The 17,113-nt window shown below is 40.5% G+C and overlaps 9 protein-coding genes across 9 annotated transcripts; 5 read left to right on the top strand and 4 right to left on the bottom strand.

Annotated features, from left to right (window-relative positions):
• Positions 1-444: 444 nt before the first annotated feature.
• Positions 445-1,133, top strand: LOC122613164 (NADH dehydrogenase [ubiquinone] 1 beta subcomplex subunit 3). The gene is made up of 3 exons (XM_043787206.1): positions 445-464; positions 699-833; positions 893-1,133. The coding sequence occupies exons 2-3, from the start codon at positions 706-708 to the stop codon at positions 1,095-1,097; spliced, it is 333 nt and encodes a 110-aa protein (XP_043643141.1). The 5' UTR covers positions 445-464; positions 699-705; the 3' UTR covers positions 1,098-1,133.
• LOC122613163 (protein Rae1) lies at positions 1,121-2,444 on the bottom strand. Its single transcript, XM_043787205.1, has 2 exons — positions 1,880-2,444; positions 1,121-1,828 (listed from the first exon to the last, which is right to left on the bottom strand). The coding sequence occupies exons 1-2, from the start codon at positions 2,285-2,287 to the stop codon at positions 1,196-1,198; spliced, it is 1,041 nt and encodes a 346-aa protein (XP_043643140.1). The 5' UTR covers positions 2,288-2,444; the 3' UTR covers positions 1,121-1,195.
• An 878-nt stretch (positions 2,445-3,322) lies between these two features.
• Positions 3,323-4,635, bottom strand: LOC122613573. The gene has a single exon (XM_043787802.1). It carries the CDS (start codon positions 4,242-4,244, stop codon positions 3,651-3,653), a length of 594 nt encoding a protein of 197 aa, XP_043643737.1. The 5' UTR covers positions 4,245-4,635; the 3' UTR covers positions 3,323-3,650.
• Positions 4,636-6,701: 2,066 nt separating this feature from the next.
• Positions 6,702-7,291, top strand: LOC122613147. Its single transcript, XM_043787177.1, has one exon. The coding sequence runs from the start codon at positions 6,804-6,806 to the stop codon at positions 7,266-7,268; it is 465 nt and encodes a 154-aa protein (XP_043643112.1). The 5' UTR covers positions 6,702-6,803; the 3' UTR covers positions 7,269-7,291.
• Positions 7,292-7,653: 362 nt separating this feature from the next.
• LOC122613145 lies at positions 7,654-8,271 on the top strand. The gene has a single exon (XM_043787175.1). The coding sequence runs from the start codon at positions 7,654-7,656 to the stop codon at positions 8,119-8,121; it is 468 nt and encodes a 155-aa protein (XP_043643110.1). The 3' UTR covers positions 8,122-8,271.
• LOC122613146 lies at positions 8,149-8,898 on the top strand. Its single transcript, XM_043787176.1, has 2 exons — positions 8,149-8,290; positions 8,344-8,898. The coding sequence occupies exon 2, from the start codon at positions 8,352-8,354 to the stop codon at positions 8,814-8,816; it is 465 nt and encodes a 154-aa protein (XP_043643111.1). The 5' UTR covers positions 8,149-8,290; positions 8,344-8,351; the 3' UTR covers positions 8,817-8,898.
• Positions 8,899-14,566: 5,668 nt separating this feature from the next.
• On the top strand, positions 14,567-15,473 carry LOC122613734. Its single transcript, XM_043788068.1, has one exon. It carries the CDS (start codon positions 14,758-14,760, stop codon positions 15,382-15,384), a length of 627 nt encoding a protein of 208 aa, XP_043644003.1. The 5' UTR covers positions 14,567-14,757; the 3' UTR covers positions 15,385-15,473.
• LOC122613732 (GPI mannosyltransferase 1) lies at positions 15,422-16,892 on the bottom strand. The gene has a single exon (XM_043788065.1). It carries the CDS (start codon positions 16,890-16,892, stop codon positions 15,492-15,494), a length of 1,401 nt encoding a protein of 466 aa, XP_043644000.1. The 3' UTR covers positions 15,422-15,491.
• LOC122613737 lies at positions 16,883-17,112 on the bottom strand. The gene has a single exon (XM_043788071.1). It carries the CDS (start codon positions 17,110-17,112, stop codon positions 16,915-16,917), a length of 198 nt encoding a protein of 65 aa, XP_043644006.1. The 3' UTR covers positions 16,883-16,914.
• Position 17,113: the final 1 nt, after the last annotated feature.

The raw sequence follows: 17,113 nt of genomic DNA, 5'->3' as shown, positions 1-17,113 counted from the left end.
CATCAGTATTTCGTTGTATGTATCTATGCTTAAAGTCTTAGCCCGTTTCCTTTCCATTTGTAGTGACAAAGTTTCGAAGAGCCAGAGTTTACTATATATACTATATAAAATACACGCAAAACACACATTTTTAAGTTAACGATTAAAGAGAGAAATGCTATTAATATATAGATCCTACAAATATTACTATTACTTATTGTGTAACTAGAGAATTAAATGGGAAAACCGATTATGTATATTTTCACTTAAGCACGTTTATAAATTACAAATGTTCTACAAATTGCAAAAATACCTTTAATGAATAAATGAATATGGAAATAATTTGTATTCGTTTTTTGCCTTTTGAACAAAATTGTTGGCGCGAAAAATTACAGGTGGCTGTGGTATTTTTTAGTCACTCCGTGCGATGCATCGATAGATCAGCTGTTTCAGTGTATCGTTTACTGCTCATCTCTAAGGTAACTGTGCGTATTTTAACAATTTTATTTTTCTTCCGGTTTTTGTATAATTATTTATTTAGGTGTGATAAATCAGTTAGCAATAAGCATTTATATTATCTGTGCTCTTATTAGATACAATTGGTTACTGCTAGCAGGCCCTGCAGCTTGTCAAACGTAAACATTCTTATGTAATTGTTCAGGGCTAGGTTAAACATATGATTTTTAGCCTGGAGGATACTGATTTTTCGTGAATTCCAGTGCAGCAATGGGCGGACATCACGGCGAACCCTACACGGTGCCCCACGCATCGACCTACAAGGTGGAGAACGTGCCCCAACTCGTGGAGGTAAAGGAGGCTCTGGGCCGCCAGGGACTAAAGGATCCATGGCTGAGGTGAGCTTTCGAATTGGGATTAAACTGAACCATCCATCTAACTGGTTATGTTTCTCCAGGAACGAAGCTTGGCGCTATGAGCCCAAGGCCTTCGGCACCCACAGATCCCGCCTGAACACCTTCCTATTCCGCGGACTCGGCGTGGGATTCTGCGCTTTCCTGGCCACCGTCGCCGTGGAGTACGCGCTGGGCATTGGCAAGGGTCAGGGCGGCCATGGACATGGCCACGGACACGAGGAACACGGAGATAAGGGCCACCATTAGATGTACTAAATAAACCCATTGTGTTATCGCTCCAAATCACTTTATTCGCAATACATGTACGTGTAGGGGTTTTCACTAAAGCTAAAATAGTCCTCCGATCAGTTGATGCGCGGCTTAAGCTCGTCGTAGCACGAGCGCAGGAAGATTTGGGGCTTCTTGGCCGGGTTGAAGTACTCGTGGCCCTTCGACCAGTCGTAGCCCACGGCGTACGCAAAGATCTGGCCGTTAGCGTTAAATCCGCATTTGGTAATGGACTGATCCATAGTCTCGCTGGACTTCAGCTTGGTGCGGGCATCTTTGTCCCAGAAACTGAAGGTGCCATCCGCACCGACGGTGACCAGGGTGCCGTGCACCGGGTGGAATGCGATGTCATTTACGGCATAAATGTCCTGGAAGCCCGTGGTGCCCGTGGAGCGGTGGCACTTGAAGGTAAAGTTATCTTTGGGATTTGCCGGATTCACATACTGGATGGCCACACGGCCCTCAATGCTGCCCAGCGCACAGCCTGTGGGCTCCTTCTTCTTGTCCCGGAAAATGGAAATGGCACGGTGCTGGTACTTTAGCGGACTCTCCTGCCGCTTGTACTCGGTGGGGCTGTTTTGCAGCGAGTATATGATGAGTCCTCGGTTGGCTGTGCCCACCACGGCCATCGGATACTCGACATCGGCGCAGTAGCACCGCTCGGGTAGATTGATGGTCATCATGGGATTGGGCGAACGGGTGTCCCAGAACTGAAAGGAAAACAGTCAGGTGACAAGGTTCATCCCATTTGTTTTTCTTACCTTTAGGGTCTTGTCCCAGGAGCCGGTCATCAGGCAGGTGTACGTGGGACCCTTGACCATGTGGCACGTCTTCACGGGACCATCGTGTGCCGCCACTTGCATCACCTGGTCGGAGGCCAAGTCCCAGAGCTTCACCTGCTTGTCGCAGGAGGCGACGAACACCTTGCTGCCGTCGTCCGACCAGCAAACGTCCAGCACCGGTCCGCCCATGGTCTTCATCGATTTGGGCACGGTGGCCCCGTTTTGCTCCACTTCCCAGCAGCGGACGGTGCTGTCCCAGCTTCCGGCCACCAGGAAGTTCTTTTGCACCGTACTGGGGCTGAACTCCAGCGCCGAGACGGAGTCGTCCGGCGGCGAGGCCACCTCGAAGTCGTTCATCCGGTTTGTCGATTGTGTGGCCCCAAACATTATCTTCTGCTTTAGATGCCGCAAAATATTTGTGTTTGTATTATTTCGCCAATGAAGAGCGCAGAGCAGTGTCACCACACCATCGGCAGAAACCGCGTTGAGCACCGATAACGGCACCGATAATATTCTATCGATATGTATCGGTATTGCCGGTTAATCGTCGGCAAATAATTCAAATTTAAATTCAGAAAGCTTACATCAAAGTTAACATTTAAATTATGTTACTTAACCTACTTACTTTCAAATTTGTAGTCCTACAAGTATGCAAAATATAACATAATATGTGGCGGTTAAAAAAATAACATTTTTTTGTTCGGGCGGCAGAGTACGTTTCATCACAGAAATTTATATTAAATATTTCATGAAAATAACAAAATAATGTATAAATACCTTCTTTTCGTATTCCAATCTAAAAATAAGTATAATAATAAACGACCTTCGAATTTTTGTTGATAATACTTTTCCCAATTTATTAATGTCGCTAATCAGGAGTAAGGAATTATAATAATCTTAATTGCACCCATTAAATTTTCCAGTTTCGCACAGATTAATGAAGTTAATTGCACTCTGAGTTCGCAGCTCTCAAAATTCTTACCGGTAATTCGAGCAAGCAGTGAATGTGACTGCAAAGGTGGCACTCGTAATTCGGCGATGAGTTGTTGCTTTGTATGCCAATGTCAACAGTCAACTCGAAAAAAAAATCCCCGGGAATTGATATTCGGCACCTATAGAAAAGCGAAATGTATTTAATTAATCAGTACCAGTATCATCAGTATCGGCGAGCGCCGGGTGCTTTTTCCGGTGACAATGAAAATGGGTCAGTGTCCATTGCATCAGCATCACGGTGAATAACAGGCGGTTCTTAGAAGTTGTGAATGGTACGACTTGACCGCAGATAGTGGAGTACTCATTATGCTGAGAAAAACACTCATTGTCTGTGTAGTTCACCAAGCTGCGAAGAAAACGTGAACTGCGTTCTCTTTAGGGGATTTTTTGTCCTTTTAGCAAGAAATATAAAGAAAAGCGCAGCGAAAATAACTATTTAGACAAATACTTTTATTTTTTAATCAGATTATTCATTCGCGGAATGAAGTTCAGGCTTTGTTCACACTGCGCTATATTACGACTATGCATATACATATATTTCCCTAATCAGTGGGTATGGTATTTTGTGAATAATAATGGATTTTTGGACTAGCGACGTGGCGGTTAATACTTGACATTGTTGAATAGAATGTGATGTTAAATATTTGTAGCAGTCGAAAGGCACATTAAGACTAAATGACTAAATGATTTGCAGTCAATAGGAACCTTTGCGTTTGGCGGCAAGAGTTTCGGTACATTTATCTTTGGCCTACGATTCTCAAATGCTCACGTTGATGGCATTCTTGATCACAATGTTACCAGCTCCGTGCTGGATCGTGAGATTGCTGTCGATCTCAATGCCAGTGGACTTGCTTTGGCTTTGGCCAGCATCCGTTGGCTTGGGGTTTTTCGATCGAGAGCTGGGCTTTCTCTTGGCATCGCCGCTGAGATCCAGGGACTTGACCACCTTGAGCAGTCCATTGCAGCCCGTGTAGTCGACCACCTGCTGCGTGGAACTGCTGCCCAGGTAGATCCGTCCATCATTGCCCATGTACTTCAGGGATCCGCTATTGCTCTGGATCTTCAATCTGGTGCTATTGCCGATTATTTGCAGACTCCCGGAGTTGTTCACAATCCGTATCCGATTGCCATTGCCGATGATCCGCAGATCGCGTGAGTTGTTCTCGATGCGGTACTCCTTGCAGTTGCCCACCAGGTCCTTGCTGGCATAGACAGTTGCTTCCGGCGGCGTGGAACTCCTCTTGCTCTTATTGGGGGATTTACCCGACGCTTGCTCTTTCTGGCAAGTGGAGCACTCGTCATCGTCATACGAATCGCTCGCCGAATCGGTTTCTATCACACGAACGCCCATTTTTGGTGTGAATTACCGACGAAATCGTTTCTTTCCAACGCTAATCACTCGTAAAAATCACCGTCCAGTCCGTCGTCGGTTAGCTCATTCTCCAATTCTTTGTCCGCACACGACTATCACTATAGCGATCACTATCGCTATCTCTTTCTCTTTTTGTCTGTCTTCTCTGTCGCTGGGGGAACACTCCGAACGATGAGCAATCCGTCGGATGTCAACGCAGATGGCTAAGGTCAAAGATATCCAATTGTGTGTGCTGGGGGGATCGTCTGCTTCCGCCAGGGGAACTCCCTCGGTTTTTTGAACTTTTATTGTGGATTGAGTGGGGCGATTTCTGGTATCGCTTTCGCCGTGTTTACTGCACGCTGGCACATTGGCTATTGAACGCTAATGCCGCTCGGGAACCGCTTTTATATCCGCCGGAAAATCTGGCAAGCGCCGGGGCTTTTTTATTTTGCCCGAGGGCCGGCTCGAAAATCACCTCGTAGGCATGAGAGTCGCGCTTTTTGAGGCACTTCGCCAGCTGGGGAGACCTTTGATAGGGTCGCCGAATTTATTTGGCATGAATAATGCCCACCTGTTGGTGCCCTCGTGATGGGCTCGTCCATTTACTACCATCTGCTACCACCCAAGTCGGGCGTACAGTGAAATAAATTGTAATTAAGTTTAAAAATTAATTTACTTAACAGCAGCAGTAAATCGAAAAACCAGTGTTATATTTTTGTGTTTTATAGTTTCTCCCAAATTGATGTGCTAAACTAGTTTCTAATAGTAATGAGTGTCATCCGGGTCTTTACTAATCAAATACAAATTTTCGAGTTTTTACGCATTGTAACTTTTTGGTGTGTAGTCTGTTATCAGCTTATGCAGCACAGCTGAACTTTAATGGGGATTTTTGCTAGCTTCTCTTATCATTTTTAAGACCACTGATAAAGTTGCTGATTTCCATTTTGGGGGTCGTAAACGCAGAGCAGAAAACCGGGCCAAAGAAAAAAGGGGTAATAACCGACGATAAGATGATATAGTTTTTCGCACTAGAAATCGATAAATATTTACCCGGTTGTCAAGTGAGATCTGCGAAACGGAGGCAATCACTTCCTAGACGCCTCACGAGCCTGTTTGTTTACAATCAGAAAAATCTCACCCGCAATTTGCACAACTGATTTACTGCACAAACATATTTCCCGAAAGCTTCCGATTCGAGTCGTCTTTTCTCGATCTTGGCACTAAATGCGATCGATTAAAGCTGAGCTCTCAGTTCAAGTGGCCAGCTCAGTCGATTGGGTTGTCTGGCGGAGGCAGCACACATCGATGTGCCAAGCATATGTATCTGGATCGCCAGTTGGATAAGCACGCTATAATCTAAACACTTGGCACCGTGTTTACGCGTGCGGGGAAAGCACCGAAGCCATAGGGCAGCAAATGAAAGGGGCGCACTTCCGAGAGTATTTATTTTCAAGGTGCATTCACTGTTGACAAATCAATTATCTATCGCGGAAAATTATAAAATGATTTATTTGCCAGATCGCCATTTTGGGGGCAGTAAACGGGGACTTTTCTGCAGCTATCTCAAGTGTTCTTGCTCGTCAAGCAAAATTAAGTTGAAGAAAAGCAATAATATTATGAAGCCTTGTTAGGTACGAGGGCATTATAACGCCAAATCGTGTGTATTATCAGATATGCCACGGCGCAGTTACAGCGCACACAGAAGTGGAGAAATGGTGCGAGCCCAGAAAAAACCCCCCTATAACATAACACATAACCCATCCGAACTGTTACCACCTGCAGCTACTATCTAGCACGCGTCTAATACCGCTACTAAAGCCCCGTCGACGAAAAAATCACCGATGCCAGATGTTTTATCTTGTATTTAGATCAGATCGAGGCGTTCCTTTGTTGTTCTTCGTGTTCTGGATCGAAATAGGTGAACGATATGTACACGCGTTCTGACAGATAATTAAACCAATTTGATGGGGCATTAAAATGAATCGAGATTGCAATGTGTCAAATCACCTGATAATGAATTTTTTTATAATGTCGCATTTTTAGTTACCCAATTTAGAAAATTCATTTTCAATCCAATTATTCCTAAAAACAAACACCAAAAATGAACAATGGCCAAATAGTTAACTTTTCTCATAGCCAATGTAAGTATTGATATGGTAGGTCCACTCCAAATATTATACTTACTGTTTGTAAATTGCCATTCACGACGTTTTACAAGCTTTCATTAAAATCATTTCGCATTTTAATATTTTTTTAAAATGTTTTGTTTATTTCTTTCTAATTAAAAGAAAGAAAATAAATATAGTGCACATTGATCTCGAAACGTATCTATGCGCACTCTTAAGGTCCACTCTAAAATAATAAATATACGTTACGTTTTGACATTCACTGTTTGTTATAAACAAAAAAGGTCATCTCTATTTAAAAGCTACAAGTGTGAGCTTTTCTTAGGTAATTTCATAGGTAAATAAATAAAAACGTCTCCCACAACCAAATCGTACTTCAATATAATTAAAGCACATTCGCCGCCCACCGAAAGTAAAAATATAAACAAATATGAATAATAACTCGAATGTTTTGACCATTGGAACTGACAGCACTGAAGTTTTAAAAGAACCAGCGAATCCCAAAAGTCCTAAAGAGTTGTCTGTGGATTTAGAAAAGCACTTGCAGAAAATTCTACTAAATGGCGCTAAACCATTGACAAATGTTTATGAAGATGGATCAGTAGGAACATTTTCGGCGAAGGAAACTAAGAAAAACGGATACTACTACGAGTTTGGTCCGGGTGATAAGATAAATGGTTGGATGTGCAGTGGTCGCACTTTTGATGCCAAGGATATTCTTCGCCGTCTAAAGAATGTAATCAGCAAGGAGCACTGGATATCAGATAATGTTGCTAAGTATCCAAAGGACACAAGAGACTTTGTAATCCGAACTACATTCAACGCTTTGGACGAGGAAACCTCAGATATTTACTCGTATTTGTGTTATCTAAATGAAAATTCCAAGAGGAGGTGAACTTAATAACATACATATATCATTTGCCATTCACCCTTACTTATAAGCAAACAAGATTTCATTAGTAAATAAATAAAAGAAATGCTCTGAACGCAACCGGACTACAATATGACCTCGAAATCGAATGTTTCAACTACAGGAATCAATACTGTTTTTATCTGAAAGAATATAAATATAGTGTACATCGATATTAAGGTCCACTCTAACATAACATACGTTACTAACCATTCACAGTTTGTTATAAACAAAAAGGGTCATCTCTATTTAAAAGCTTTTCTTGTGACTAATTTCATAAGTAAATAAATAAAAACGTCTCCCACAACGAAATCGTACTTCATTATAATTTAATCACATTAGTCAATCGCAAGTAAAAATTTAAACAAATATGAGTAAAAACTCGAATGTTTTGGCCATTGGAACTGAGAGCACTGAAGTTTTAAAAGAACCAGCGAATCCAAAAATTCCTAAACAGTTTTCTGAGGCGGATTTAGAAAAGTACTTGCAGAAAATTCTACTTAATGGCGCTAAACCATTGACAAATGTTTATAATGAACAATCAGTCGGATCATTTTCGGCCAAGGAAATTAAGAAAAACGGATACTACTACGAGTTCGGTCCGGACGATAAGATAAATGGTTGGATGTGTAGCGGTCGCACTTTTGAGCCCAAAGGTATTCTACGCCGACTAAAGAATGTAATCAGCAAGGAGCACTGGATATCTGATAATGTGGCTAAGTATCCAAAGGATTCAAGAAGCTTTATAATCGAAACTACATTCAACGCTTTGGCCGAGGAAACCTCAGATATTTACTCGTATTTGTGCTATCTAAATGAAAATTCCAAGAGGAGGTGAACTTTACAACATACATATATCATTTGCCATTCACCCTTTCTTTATAAACAAAACAAGAACCATCACTAATTCAGAGCTTTTAAGGGAACTTTCCCGCGAAATGATTGCATTAGAAAATAAATAAAAGAACTGCTCCCAACGCAAACGGACAACAATAAGACTAAACCAGGTGAGCTGAAAGAGTTTCATGCTGAGGTATTCCACTTACTAAGTATCTTTCAGAACCTAAAATGACGTCCACAAGCAACGTTTTAAATATTGGAAGTGACACCGAAGAATTATATTACAAATTTCCGAAAACAAGCAACCCAAAGGCATATTTTGAATTCGAGTTTGAGAACCACATGCGAAAATTACTGCTCAACGGCGAAAAACCCAAGGAGCTGGATAAAAATTCCATCGAACGATTTGAAGCCACTGAGATAATGAGAAATGGCAAGCAGTACTACGAGTTCTTTCCTGGTAGATGCGCAACTGGAGTAATCATAAGTGGGTGTTCATTTCTACCCAAGGACATGGTCTTCCGGGTGAAAAAGAAAATCAACAAAGAACACTGGGTTAACGATAATGTGATTCAGTACAAAAAGAATTCAATGTGTCACATACAGGGTATCGTTTCTGACTGCTTACAGGAAGAGTGCAATGATATCTACCAATATTTGTCGTATCTAAGAGAAAATTCTAATAAAAAGTAAAATAAACATTTATGTAGTTATTAAGTCAATCGTAACACATTCTAGTTAGTTTTAAGTACAGGAAGTGAGAACGGAGATTCATCAGCAATAAACAAAGAGAAAATAAACAACCCAAGACTCACACTAATTAGAAAATATTTGTTATTCATTACCATTCTAAGGTAAATATAAAGATGTAACAATTTTATATATTCTTTATTAACGATGTTTCTCCTTCAACTTCTCGATCCAAAGTCCTTTCTTCTTGCTCCTCGATCACTTATCTACATTCGATATATCGATGATACTATCGTTCATTCTTAAATCTATTCAATTAATTCTATCGATATTTAGTTATTTAGTATTTACAATTATATACAGTTTACATTCGGCCAACCTGGCTTATGATCGACCTCGATCTACAATAGTAATGCTATAGTATGGTTTACAACGGTTTTCCAATGTTTCAATCTCGCTGGTTCTAATATACTCTTAAATGGTAATTGGGTTAATTGACAATCATCTACATCAACAATTTCATAACGGTCATTTTCAAATACTCTATTTACTTTATAAGGGCCGCGATACTTGGGTGCGAATTTCTTATTAACTCCAGGTGTTGTATCAATATTTCGTATAGCTACAAAATCTCCGACTTTATATTCCAGAGGGGCTTTATGTTTCTTTGCATAATATTGCTCATTCTTATATTGTGAGTGCTGTATATTCCTATTAGCCTTTAAACGGATACTATCTAAGTCTTTTTGCTCTAAATTAAACTTGTCCTCAATGTATTCTGATAATTCATCAACTATAGGGCCTTTTTGACTAACACCAAATAATAGAATACTAGGTGATTCTTGAGTACTACTATGAATGGAATTATTAATGGCAAACTCAACTTTATTTAATAACTTATACCAATCCGCCTGCTCTATTGGCTCTGATAATTTACCTAACATAGGTGTTAAGATTCTGTTCACTCTCTCTACTTGCCCATTGGCTTGAGGTGCGCCTGTAGCCACCTTGATATGCTCTATTTCACGTTCTTGAAGAAAGGTCGAAAACTCTAGGGAGGTAAAACAAGATCCCCTGTCAGAAATAATTCGTTTTGGACGGCTATAGAAGTCAAAATACCTACTAAGTGAATCTTTTGCTTCACGAGTACTAGTGCTATTTACTGGAAATAGCTTAACAAATTTCGTAAATGAATCTATGACAACAAGGAGGTGTTTTCTTTTTGAATGTATGCTTGGTAACGGTCCTAAATGATCTATGTGAATAGTATGGAAAGGTATACACGGCTTTGGAATGCTATGGAGTGTACGATTATGAATGGTTTTCGGTACTGAATGCAATATACACGGTAAACAATTTCTTATAAAATTTCCTACTTTACTACTCATAGCTGGGAACCAATAGTTTCTCTTTAAATCCTTTACACATTTTTCAGCAGCTAGGTGGCCTAATTTTTCATGTGATAACCTAATTATTTGTTCTTCCATGCAACTCGGAGCATACAGACATAAGGATTCGTCACTATTCTTTTTATAAATCACGCCATCTACTAATTCAAATGAAGTGCAACTACCTTCCTCCACGGCTGTTCTTATCTTAATTATTTCAGGGTCACGCATTTGTTCAGTTTGCAATATAAGGTCAATATCCCTAGGTGTTGCTCCTACTACCCCCACTACTTTAATCGACTCTACTATGGATTTTTCTCTAAACTCCAATTCATTTGGGACACCACCCCAGCTGTCTTTACTATCCTCTATGCTAAAATTATGGTCTTCTGATATATTTGACTGAGTCTCATCTCTACTTTCACAATGCGGCATGTATCTCCTATTTCCTACTCTACTCTCTAAGTTCCTATTATTCCCTATGGATTTAGCTATGGACTCTACGGTATTATCACTATGTTCACTACTCATCAGGGGTTTCGCTAGGGACTCTATGGCGTTATCACTATTTTCTCTAAGTGCATCTAATACTTGAACTTGTCTACTCAACGCATCAACATGAGGCATATTAACACCAGGTCTATGAACTATAGAATAATCATAATTCTCCAATTCCAATGACCATCTCGCTATCTTAGGGTTTATGGCTTTCCTACTCAGTGTCTGCACTAAAGAATTACAATCTGTCACTATTTTAAAATGCCTATGCTCTAAATAAACTCTAAATCGACGTAATGCATTAATAATCGCTAGGGTTTCCAATTCAAAACTATGATACCTAGACTCAGCTGCATTAGTTTTACCTGAATAAAACGATACTGGATGCATCTTGCCATCATCTTGTCTCTGCATAAGGACGGCTCCAAAGCCATGCGAGCTAGCATCTGTATGAAGTTCAGTCTCACGATTAGGGTTAAAGATAGCCAATACTGGAGGATTCGATAATACGGTTTTCAACGATTTAAAAGCTCCTAGTTGTTCTTCATTAAGTGGAAATGGGCCTCCTTGTTTTAATAAATCCGTTAAAGGTTTTGCAATTTTTGCAAAGGATAATACAAAACGCCTAAAATATGAGAAAAATCCTAAGCACGAATGAAGGGTGTTTAAATTTTGCGGTATAGGGAAATTTTTTAAAGCATCTAGGTGTGCTTCACTAGGTGTAATTCCACTACGGTTGATTTTATAGCCAAGGAACTCACATTCAGGTTTTAAAAATTCACATTTTTTTAGGTTAATCTCTAGGTTGTTCTCACTAATACGATCTAATAATTTCTTTAGGATTTCTAAATGTTCCTTTACAGTTTTGGTAGCTATCACTATATCATCCATATACACTACTATTTGCTTGTTTTGAATAAAGTCCACTAATACTTCTGTAATAAATCTTTGAAAAATAGCTGATCCATTTTTTAAGCCAAATGGCATTCTTAAATATTCATATTGCCCATGGGGTGTTACAAATGAGGTAAACGGTACACTCTGTGAATCTACGCCTATTTGGTGGAAGCCACTCTTAAAATCCATTATTGAAAAATATATCTTGCCTTCTAAGTACTCTAAGCAATCTTCAATTAACGGTAATGGGAAATTATCTTTAACTATTCGCTTATTAAGTCCTCTATAATCTACGCACATTCTAAGTTCACCAGATTTCTTTTTAATCAAAACTATGGGAGATGCATAAGGAGATTTACTTTTTCTAATAACATTTTTCTTAAGAAGATCATCAATTATTTCACCTACTTTCTCTTTTTCATAGTATGACAAACGCCTAGGTGAACAATGAAAGGGTGTAGTATCTGTAACTCTAATAGTCATCTGATATATAGGAGCTTTTTTATAATCTAAATTTTTACTTAAATAATGAGTTTTTACTATTTCACTACATTTTTCTTCATAATCTTTTCCGAATCCGTTTCCTACACTAATTAGTTCCTTTAACTCTTCTTCAATATATCCTGCATAGTTACTAAAAAATTGTTCTATTTCTAATTGATTACTTTGTTGGTAACTATTTATATCCTTTTGATTATTTAGTTTTTGGTTATTCAACTTATTTTTACTTAAACAACTAGAATTATTTATATTAGTTTTCTTATTGTAATGGGTTATATATTTACTGGTGAAAAGAGATGCAGAAAACTTGTTATTACTGTCGTTATTAATATTTTTATTTGAAAAATTATATTCCGCATTTATCTGTTTCTTATGTACTAATTGGACTTCCATTATTTTAAGTGAATCTCGCCCTAGTAAGGTAGGTAATGGTAATAATGTGTCTTCTACAACTAATAAACTAACTTTATAAGCTTTTTTATGAAAATATACACTGCATTCAATTTTTGCAAAAATTAATATTTGTTGTCCACCTATTCCATGGTATTTACTTCTTTGAGATTTTAATTTAACATTATTTGGAACTAAAGATTTTTGAATAAAGCTTACTGGACTTCCTGTGTCAAATAAACTTAAAACAGTAATACACCTCTCTTCACCATAAAGAAATCATAACTTAACCGATTGAACCGCTGCCAGGTCATCAGTGTCCGACAGTTCCCCATCTTGCATGGCTGCTACGGTAGTGACGCCCCTCTTCCTCGGGCAGTCCTGGTATTTGTGATCCTGGCTGTAGCAGTTGAAGCAGGCACCTTCAGGTCTCTTTGGGCGTCTGCACTCGCTCATTATATGCCCCAATTTTCGGCAATTGTAACAACGCACAGCTGTAGGTCGTTGCTGAAGGTTTGTTGATTTAATCATTTTTACATTACTCGAACTATCCACGTTTGCAGCAGCCACCCGTTGATCAGATATCTTTACTTTATCATATATAGTTATCTTCTTGCGCAATTCATCCAACGATTCACAAAAGGCTAAAGAAGTGGCAGCTCCTGTTTTGTCTTGGAGCCCACTCACAATTGCACGAATTACATCAGAATCCGCTAGCGTTGCTTGCTTCGAAATGCCACACATAGCGATGTAATAGTGCAATGTACTTTCATCAGGAAATTTTTGTTTCGCTTCAAGCTGTTTAATCACGTCCCACGCTGTCACTTTTTGTTCAAAAATCGCCAGCAGCTCCTTGCATAGGGTATTCCATGTTAAAGGGTTCACATTGATCATTTGAGCTTTTGCTGATCCGCTTAACATACGCCTAGCAAATATCCAACGGCGTTGATCTGGTACGTCATACGTGTTCATTATATGCTCAAAGTCATTTATCCAACGCCGTATCGGGTAGCCATCATCTCCCGAAAAACAATTAATCAAGGCTTCTATGTCTTTCATCCCAATGACGTCATTTCTCACGGTTCTTGCTCCTCCTTCCATTAACTTAAAATCTGCTTCCAGTTCAGCAACACGCATACGAGCTAGGTACAAGTTTTCCAAGTTGTTTAAATGCTGCATCTCTAACTGTACATATTCAGCCTCTCTTGATAAATCATGCTTTTTCTCGTTTAGCATTTCATTCTTTCTTATTGCCTCATTTCTCGTAGTTATTTCATCATCTTTTCCAGGTATTTCATCATCCACGCTGCCGCTTGGCGCTACACTATGGTTGTCTCTTTCTTCCCTGTGCATGCTGCCACTGTCACCGGTTACAGTTATTGACTTCTCGTAAATTTTAATTTCATCAGAATCCTCGTGCACATTCTCGTTGCCACCGCCAATCGTCTTAATTACACTTTTAGGAATCGTCACATTAGTTGGTTCTTCATCTGCCTCTATGGTTTTCACTAGGTTTGACGCTATGGTTTTATTTTTATTCTCAGCCATTACACTCTTAACGGCGTTGCGCAGTTGAACTAAAGTCGCGTCTTCGCCAAAATAAACTTCGTTTGCTTTTAAAATGTCAATTAACTCAGTTTTTGATTTTTTTAGAATAACACTATATTCCATCGTAGTCTTGCTTTATTATAACTGTTTTGGGATATACCCCACACCTGGTTTTTGTAACAATTTTATATATTCTTTATTAACGATGTTTCTCCTTCAACTTCTCGATCCAAAGTCCTTTCTTCTTGCTCCTCGATCACTTATCTACATTCGATATATCGATGATACTATCGTTCATTCTTAAATCTATTCAATTAATTCTATCGATATTTAGTTATTTAGTATTTACAATTATATACAGTTTACAAAGAATAAAGGTGGCGAATGCTCAAGCTTTTGATATTTCAACAATCCATCTATCGGTTTATTTAAGTTTCAGTAACCGCATGGAAAAATCTGAGAGATGTGAAATAAAACTGTATACATCAGAAGGTCCACTCTAATCAAAAAACATATGAGTGCCATTCTCTGGAACTCAATTTCTATCAAGCTCACCACTAATTCTGTGCTTTGTTTGTGAACTTTTGTGTTGTGAAATACCCATGTATTTCGATACTTTACAAAACAATCCACATATTTAACGAGTGGCTTTTGGCCATCACAATTCAGTATTGGCATATACATCAAAAGGGACACCTTACAAAATTCACAAAATTATAAACATGGAAGCTGAAGCCCACGAAAGTAGTGCATCCGTATCTGCAAACACAAGTGATTCATCAAAGGAGCCTGTGCTCAAGATATCCGGAAGCGGAACGTCAGCATGGACTACACCTCGCACTAGGGGGAAAAAGAAGACGCCGGTTGTTTTGGAAGAACCTAAAGTGAATCCGCACACATTTCCGACGATACTGAGCAGGATTCTACTGAAGACCGATGTTCCACCTGCGGCTCCACCGAAAATAAATCCAGACGACGGCACGCAGTACCTTTGCTTCCTGTGCCTCGATAAGCCGGAGAGTCGAAAGCGCGTCTATCACATGTTCATAACGACTGGAAAGGAACTGGGAAGGAACTACGACCACACCAGGAAACTGTACGAGAATCGCAAGGAGTTCAAATATACCAATAACATATCCGTGGAAACGGTCTGTGCACGGGCATTGTACCGCCGAGTTCAAAAGAAGTTCACTGATGTGCAGTGGAACAAGCTGGGAAACGTTTTTGAGACTGACATGATCGGATGCACTGATACCTCAAGTATTTCTCAACGAGTTTATGCTATGCGTATCGAGGAGCATGAACGACTATTTAATTACATCAAGTTTCTGAACTCAACGAAGAGCTAATCAACATCTTTCTAGTTTAAGTTGCCACCAGTACCAATTGTGATATCTTGTTCTTTTTTAATATTAAATCGCTTACTTCCACACTTTAAGTATGGCGGATTGTTTGATTACAGTAACTTTCTGTAGCTTATCTTAAATTGAGTGAACCCGTAGTGACTCAAAAGCTGCTCCAAAATGTATCCGTTGGTGGCGAAAAACACGGCTCCTTGCAGTCCAATCCAGTAGAAGGTGTTCCATGTGTGGAACTCCAGCAAATAGGCCGGCAGCAACCACAGAGCCTGGGCAAACAGCCAAAGGAATAGGAGACTGAAGCACCTTCTCCACGACAGCATCTTGAAGTTGTTCAAACAGAGCGGAAGAATGGCCAAGTACCAAATGAAGTACTGAGAGGTAACCACCGAGTTGTAGGTGACGATGACAAAGGCCACGGCAAAGATGCAGAATGGCAGCGTCTGGCGGAACTGGCCGAAGCTCAGGCTTAAGTAGAGGATGAGCAGGAACTGCGGGGCCAGCACTAGAGTCTTCAGGATCGCAGAAGGTTCCGCCACACTCGACGCACTGCCCAGGTACTGTAGAAGGAACTGCAGCGAGAAGTTGTGTCGCGGGTCCTTGCGTACAAAGTGGTACAGGTACGCTTCGTATATGTATTCCCAACCATACATGGAGTAGAAGGTCCAAGTGAAGGCCACTAGGCTAATCAATGTTCCACTTATCAGGCACAATTGTTGCTTGTTGGGTCGCAGGATTTGGCACAGGAAGTCGAGTGGAGTTTGCGTCAGCCGCGTTGATAGCGATAAATAGTAGGCCAAACTGAACAGTAACGGATACAGACGTAGATGAATCACTAGTCCGTGAGCCAAGCCCGCTCCGAATATAAGCCAGTAACTCCTACCGACGTTGTGCTCCGATTTTAACAGCAGGTATATAGTTAGTATCACGAAGAAGCTCGAGAAGCAGTCGCCGCTCCCACGGGTGGATATAACAGCTGTCAGTGGATTGTAAAGCCAAAAGCAAGCAGAGGCGCGAGCCAAGTTTTCGGGATGACTTCGCTCATCTAGGGCATCCAGCGATTGGTCCGACTCCCGTGGCCTGTTGAACTTGCTGAGCAGGTGTTGTACGGTCTTCTGGTACTGACTCTTGATTTCCATGTGCACCAGGCGGTAAATAAGTGTGGCGATGAGCAGATCGAATGTGGCATACAGTAGCTTACCCCACGCCGGATGAAGAAGTATGTTCAAGGTCTGCAAATATGCCATGATTGGGCTATATCGATAAGTGTGCCTGGCAAAGGGCGTGTCCCCAGCCAGAACTTGACGGGCTCCATCCGTCACCACCTTGTAGTCTATATCCGTGTAGGGTACGGCGGACTGACTATCGTGTATTTGTCCGTAGCAGATTAAAGCTATTCGCAGCAGGGCGGATATTAAGAGATGGGTCCGAAAACTAGTGTAAAGGATGCGGCGACCCAGTCGCTGCCATCCAGTGGACGCAGCCTTTGTTTGAGTCATTGTTTTTATTGTTTACGTTTGTCTAGAGCTTGGTCTTCATTTCCAAAGCGGTCTTACGGATGCAGCTAAGGAACTCTTTGAACTCGGTGTCGCAGATTTTGTGCTGCACGTTTAGATCCCGCGACACGCAAATCGCATACGCAGTGGCTTTGTCCGCGCACTTGCTCAGCAGAATTGGATAGTTGCGGATCCTTTGGTTGGCTTTGCGCACCGATTCCATG

This window comes from Drosophila teissieri, chromosome 2R (assembly GCF_016746235.2).
Source record: "Drosophila teissieri strain GT53w chromosome 2R, Prin_Dtei_1.1, whole genome shotgun sequence".
NCBI lineage: Eukaryota > Metazoa > Arthropoda > Insecta > Diptera > Drosophilidae > Drosophila > Drosophila teissieri.
Note: the sequence above shows the minus strand (reverse complement) of the source record. Positions and strands in the feature narration are given on the sequence as shown.

Bases quoted from the DNA above. Each gene is read 5' to 3' on its own strand.
- LOC122613164 (XM_043787206.1), top strand. From the start codon at position 706: ATGGGCGGACATCACGGCGAACCCTACACGGTGCCCCACGCATCGACC. The intron at 834-892 runs GTGAGCTTTCGA...ATGTTTCTCCAG, and splicing joins CTAAAGGATCCATGGCTGAG to GAACGAAGCTTGGCGCTATG.
- LOC122613734 (XM_043788068.1), top strand. From the start codon at position 14,758: ATGGAAGCTGAAGCCCACGAAAGTAGTGCATCCGTATCTGCAAACACA.
- LOC122613147 (XM_043787177.1), top strand. From the start codon at position 6,804: ATGAATAATAACTCGAATGTTTTGACCATTGGAACTGACAGCACTGAA.
- LOC122613732 (XM_043788065.1), bottom strand. From the start codon at position 16,892: ATGACTCAAACAAAGGCTGCGTCCACTGGATGGCAGCGACTGGGTCGC.
- LOC122613737 (XM_043788071.1), bottom strand. From the start codon at position 17,112: ATGGAATCGGTGCGCAAAGCCAACCAAAGGATCCGCAACTATCCAATT.
- LOC122613163 (XM_043787205.1), bottom strand. From the start codon at position 2,287: ATGTTTGGGGCCACACAATCGACAAACCGGATGAACGACTTCGAGGTG. The intron at 1,829-1,879 runs GTAAGAAAAACA...TTTTCCTTTCAG, and splicing joins CCTGGGACAAGACCCTAAAG to TTCTGGGACACCCGTTCGCC.
- LOC122613146 (XM_043787176.1), top strand. From the start codon at position 8,352: ATGACGTCCACAAGCAACGTTTTAAATATTGGAAGTGACACCGAAGAA.
- LOC122613573 (XM_043787802.1), bottom strand. From the start codon at position 4,244: ATGGGCGTTCGTGTGATAGAAACCGATTCGGCGAGCGATTCGTATGAC.
- LOC122613145 (XM_043787175.1), top strand. From the start codon at position 7,654: ATGAGTAAAAACTCGAATGTTTTGGCCATTGGAACTGAGAGCACTGAA.